Genomic DNA, 4931 nt, shown 5'->3' with positions numbered 1-4931 from the left:
GATACAACTCGAGTTGTATTACTTTTCACCGACGGTACAGATTTAATTCTACACATAATGTGATCCAAATATCCAGCAACAATTATTTTTATATATGCTTCTGCCATTATATTGTATTTTGGAATAATTATACCGACAAACCGACAGAGGGATTGCGTCCTCTAACATAATGGACTAATGTTATGGGCGATAGGCTGATCCCTTATCACCATAAGGTTCATCATATCCATCTTAGGACTTCGTATCAACAGTGGCTGCAAGTTGTCTTTGATTACTTGTGGCTCTGCCCACCCCATTTGGGATTACGGGCGTGAGTTTATGTATGTATGTATGTTGGAATAATTATGTACCCGAGTAATGAGAAAATAGGTAATTTAATTATCATGTTAAAGCTGTACAACGCGATCTATATTGTTTTTGGTGAACGTAGCTTGGAAATGTATTTATTACGAGACCTACTTCATTTTTATATTTTACTTCCACTTGCAATGCAGCGAAATTCAAAAGCACCGAAATTTTATGGCGTGAATAAAAGTGAATATGAGACGATAACAGTTGTAGATTCAACGTAACCTCTGTGGCAATTTGGTGAACATTCGATGTTTGTTGTGCCGAGTCCAACAGTGAATCAGAAAAACTACTTAACTACGTGACACTACTCTTGATGGATCACAAAATCCGTTATAAAGCTTTTTGCAATTCGTCAAATAGCTTTTCACCTGCATTTCCATTTGTGTATTCCGCTGCATGCTGCATGCGTCCTAATTGTATGACAATCACTATCTAGTACGTTCCCACTGGTCGGCTGAATTCATTTTAGTTTTTCTTCTACGGTTCAGTCACGGGTTTCTAATTGTAAACTCCAAGACATTAAATATTGGAGCTGAAAAACTTCTGCCTCAGCTGAAGTCAAAACAAGTTCAGAACCCCGAAAATTCTATTCGGACTAAGCTCAAGTAGCCTGCCTGACTTATTTAAGTTAGAAAACTGCGACTTGTGCAGGAAGCAATTACGAGTATGTCCCACACAAGACAATCCTTTTAGCCTCGGTTGCAGCTGAGAATACGGGATTGCATTAAAATCGTTAGTTATTACTCCCTCAGCGTCTCGTTAGACCAGAATCTAGTTACCAACCCATTAAGGTCACACATTGAAAGCAGCCTAGATCGGTCACAAGTGTTATTCCGACATGTGATTAGATATGCCACCGCCAACGTACGCCGCGGCTTTCCCAGTCTGATTAAAACGTAATCTCGAGAATAACTTGGAGTTGCAATTAGCAACACTATTGTTTTAGTTTTAATTAGGTAAGTACCCAGTAAGTATTAAGTTTTAAGTAAAATGTAATTAAAATGTACATACATAATGTCACGCTCGTGTTCCTAATGGGGTGAGCATAAGTCATCAATAAGGCAACCCGCAGCCACTCCTGTTATTCGTCTCAAGATGTCTATGATGAACCAAGTGGTGACAGTTATTAGATCAACCCATCGAAATCTTCCTAAAGATCTAGACACCTACTGATAATACCTACAAACATTTTAATAGATGGTCCATAATTTTGAAGGGGACGTTTGCACGATTTGCCTAATCGGAAGAGAATAACAACAAGACAATGAAGCTGCGCCTGATAGAGAAAAAAAATATTTTTTTTTTTTTGACAGTAAATCAATACTAAATAATCTAATAGCTTTTTGTGCTTTGCAGTAGTAAGTACCAAGTACTGAACACTAGGCAGCATGGTCTTACGATCTTAGCCCGTCCCTTAAATGACCAAGAAGGAAAAAAAACGTCAAACAAACGTCAAAGTCGCAGTAAGTGTCAACGAAGAAACTAAACAAAATGCTTCACGTTCGAACTATTCGCACTAAATGAACCTTATATTTCATTATTAAATCGCCATGACACCAGCATTGTCTAAATATTTATCCAGCGGACAGTTTTTGTCTACTTTCAAATGCTATGCGGGTAGTATTTGGCCCCGTGCCGCTTACATAACCTTTCGAAACTACAGCAAAGAGGAGAAGTCTATTTACGAGCAAGATGAAGAAGGCAAAAAGCCTCGTATGGCTTATGGGAAACCCTACCCCGATTGGCGCACTCCTTGGATTGAACGAGATGGAGAATGGAAAACAAAACTAGCAATTTTCAATCGGAAAAATCCAAGCCCTGAGATAATGAACGCCTTGCAAAACTTGCCCAAAATGGACTTCAAACAAGTTATAGATTGGTGGAAGAGTATGAAAGATGTGCAGGAATTACAAAACCAGAAATTTTTGCCTGAGCGAGTCATCACTCTTGGATCTAACTTAGCAGCAGTGCACTTTTTTACATATCGAAATTGTGCAGTCAGGTACCTACTCTCTCTTATTGTTGTCTAGTTAGTTCAATTCTTCAGAAGTAGGTGTTGATGTCAAAGTTAATATTTTTAATTCTATTACAGGTTAAAAGGCTCCAAGGATTGGATTGTGGGTTCAATACTAGACTTGCATCTGCCTAATACATTTACAGAGGGATACCATGTAGAAGCAGTTGACTGCAGTAATTTTCATCACAACGGGATCAGATATGAAGGCATAGAGAACCTTAACGGACTCAAATTTCTGAAATGGTTGTCCCTCAAAAACCAAAAACACATTGATGTGTGGTGTCTAGATAGAATAGCAGGACAAAATGGTGAAACACTGGAGTACTTGGACATAAGTGGATGTAAACTAGACATTGGTTGCATTTTTGCTCTAGCAAGGATGTATGCCCTCAAAATGCTTGTTATAACGGATCCTGGAATTGATAACATAGAGCTGCAAGCTGGAATATCATTCTTGGAAAATGAAAGACCAGAGTTGGTAATAAAATTAGAGGCCATATCTCAACCAGAAGCAGATAACAAAATTGCACCCACCAGGTAACCTCAACTATAAGTCCAAGCATCTTGTTATGGAAGAAGCACAAAAAATAAATTAATTATGTTACCTACTTTTCACATTGTTTCATTCTTCCTTACTGATCCCTAAATCAAATAACTTAAAAGATTTTTTATAGGACAGCTAAATATTTTGTATTTATAAAACAAAATAGTTTTGGAATTGTTTAAACAATACCCAATTGTTTAGCACTTAGTCCAGGTCATTCAATATTTTAGTAACTCCATGATAATAAGTAATTAGTGGGGTGGGATGTTCATTTGGTACTGTATATATTCATTAATATTGGAGATGTATATTAGTTTAAATAACATCTAAGAAACAATTTTCGCGAATAGCTAATCCACTGCTAGTAATAGTAAACGAAAAAATATGGTGTCAAGTTATTTTTTTTTACCTATGGGTCGCTCTTGGCCCCAGACTTGCCCAAACGAATTGACGAGGCCTAAAATAGAGCGAGCTTGCCCAGAAGGTGCCTGTTCACTTTAGCCTTGAAAGCACCCGGGTTATATGCATTCGGAAATATAGAAGACGGCAAAGACTCCCTCCATATCTAGCATTTCCTGTTCTGTGACCACATCTCCATCACCATGCTGTACATTTATATTAGGATGGGGTGCCTTAAAGAAATAAAAAAGGTAATGTTTTCGAGGTTTTATTGTTTTAACATAAGTTCGTACAATATTCCAATGTGTTTTGAACAGACTGTCCACATAGATGAAATAGATTCACTAAAACCTGCACAACGAAGAGTTTGTCTTGAGTAACATAATTTGTTGATTATAGATTCTAAAGTTAAAGTGCTGTTATTGGTCCATTAGAAAATGTGATTAATGTTTCAGATATCATTTCTTATGATCCATTTGTCTAATTCAATCTAATATACATTAGAACACTTAATCTAAATAAAACTTCTAAACAAGATATTTACAGTTACGCCACATTGACTAAACAATTAAGACTAATGCCTTATGTAGAAGAAATAAATAACGAATATGAAATGCTTCATTTAAAATGTCTGTTTTGAAATAATTGCTAATTATCTTAAAATATAACGTAACTTGTTATATGCAACAAAGTTAATTCAGTCTAATAAAAACTGCCTATTATCCGTTAATTATTGACCAACAAAACTAAATGTCCGATATTACGAGTAACAATCAAACTAAACGGCCAGACAACTAGTTCAATCGAGTTTTGACAGTCAACAAGGCACTAGTAATATGCAGTTTATTTCTTCCATATAAGAGTGTTTCATATTTGTTATTAGGTTAACACACAGAAAAGAGCATTCACTCAAAATTCAACATCGCCAAAACTGGAACATTCAACAAATCGCTAACATAATTGGACAGTATTCAAACAAATTGAAACATTTAGTACAAACAACTGCAAGCAGAAACCATGAAACAAGTGTTAATGTTATTATATTATGTATCTATTGCGACTATTATGTACGATACTGGTTACATACATGTAACTAAACCTTATGTTTAGTAAGAAGATGTTTCTCGTGTTGAAAATTAATTGTTGGCGTAGTTCAAATTAATATTTGTCGAAAATATTTAAACTATGATATTTGTCATATAGTTAATCACGTTATCATAAATATTTTCAGATGGTCATTAATTTCCATACACTAAAATATCTCCTTACATTCTGACATTATACACTGAATTGTGATAGCTAGGTACGATATGACTATTTAAAACACGCAAAATGTACCTATATGTCTGCAACGACGGGGCACAGACACTATTCTGATAATGGTGTATGGCATTAAATATTACAGTATCTATAATAGCATTGAATTAGTGAAAAAAATAAGCGAGATACCCAAACTATGGTACCAATTGTTATAATTCATAATTAACATCGTGGCGCGCCCACGTCGTGCTGTTATGGGTTCGTGTACAATTAATGTATACAAAAAGTTTTGTACGTTGCTTCTTATTATTGTGATTCTAATTGAAAGTGTTACTGCTAAACTATTTAATCCAAATACTT

General features: G+C 35.5%; 1 protein-coding gene across 1 annotated transcript; it reads left to right on the top strand.

The window, feature by feature from the left end:
• Positions 1-1811: 1811 nt before the first annotated feature.
• Positions 1812-2981, top strand: LOC126380367 (distal membrane-arm assembly complex protein 2). The gene is made up of 2 exons (XM_050029750.1): positions 1812-2353; positions 2444-2981. The coding sequence occupies exons 1-2, from the start codon at positions 1902-1904 to the stop codon at positions 2907-2909; spliced, it is 918 nt and encodes a 305-aa protein (XP_049885707.1). The 5' UTR covers positions 1812-1901; the 3' UTR covers positions 2910-2981.
• Positions 2982-4931: the final 1950 nt, after the last annotated feature.

This window comes from Pectinophora gossypiella, chromosome Z (genome assembly GCF_024362695.1).
Source record: "Pectinophora gossypiella chromosome Z, ilPecGoss1.1, whole genome shotgun sequence".
Lineage (NCBI taxonomy): Eukaryota > Metazoa > Arthropoda > Insecta > Lepidoptera > Gelechiidae > Pectinophora > Pectinophora gossypiella.
This window is presented reverse-complemented; position numbering and strand designations above follow the sequence as displayed.

Coding starts and splice junctions, on each gene's coding strand:
- LOC126380367 (XM_050029750.1), top strand. CDS start 1,902: ATGACACCAGCATTGTCTAAATATTTATCCAGCGGACAGTTTTTGTCT. Junction 2,354..2,443: donor TATCGAAATTGTGCAGTCAG/GTACCTACTCTC, acceptor ATTCTATTACAG/GTTAAAAGGCTCCAAGGATT.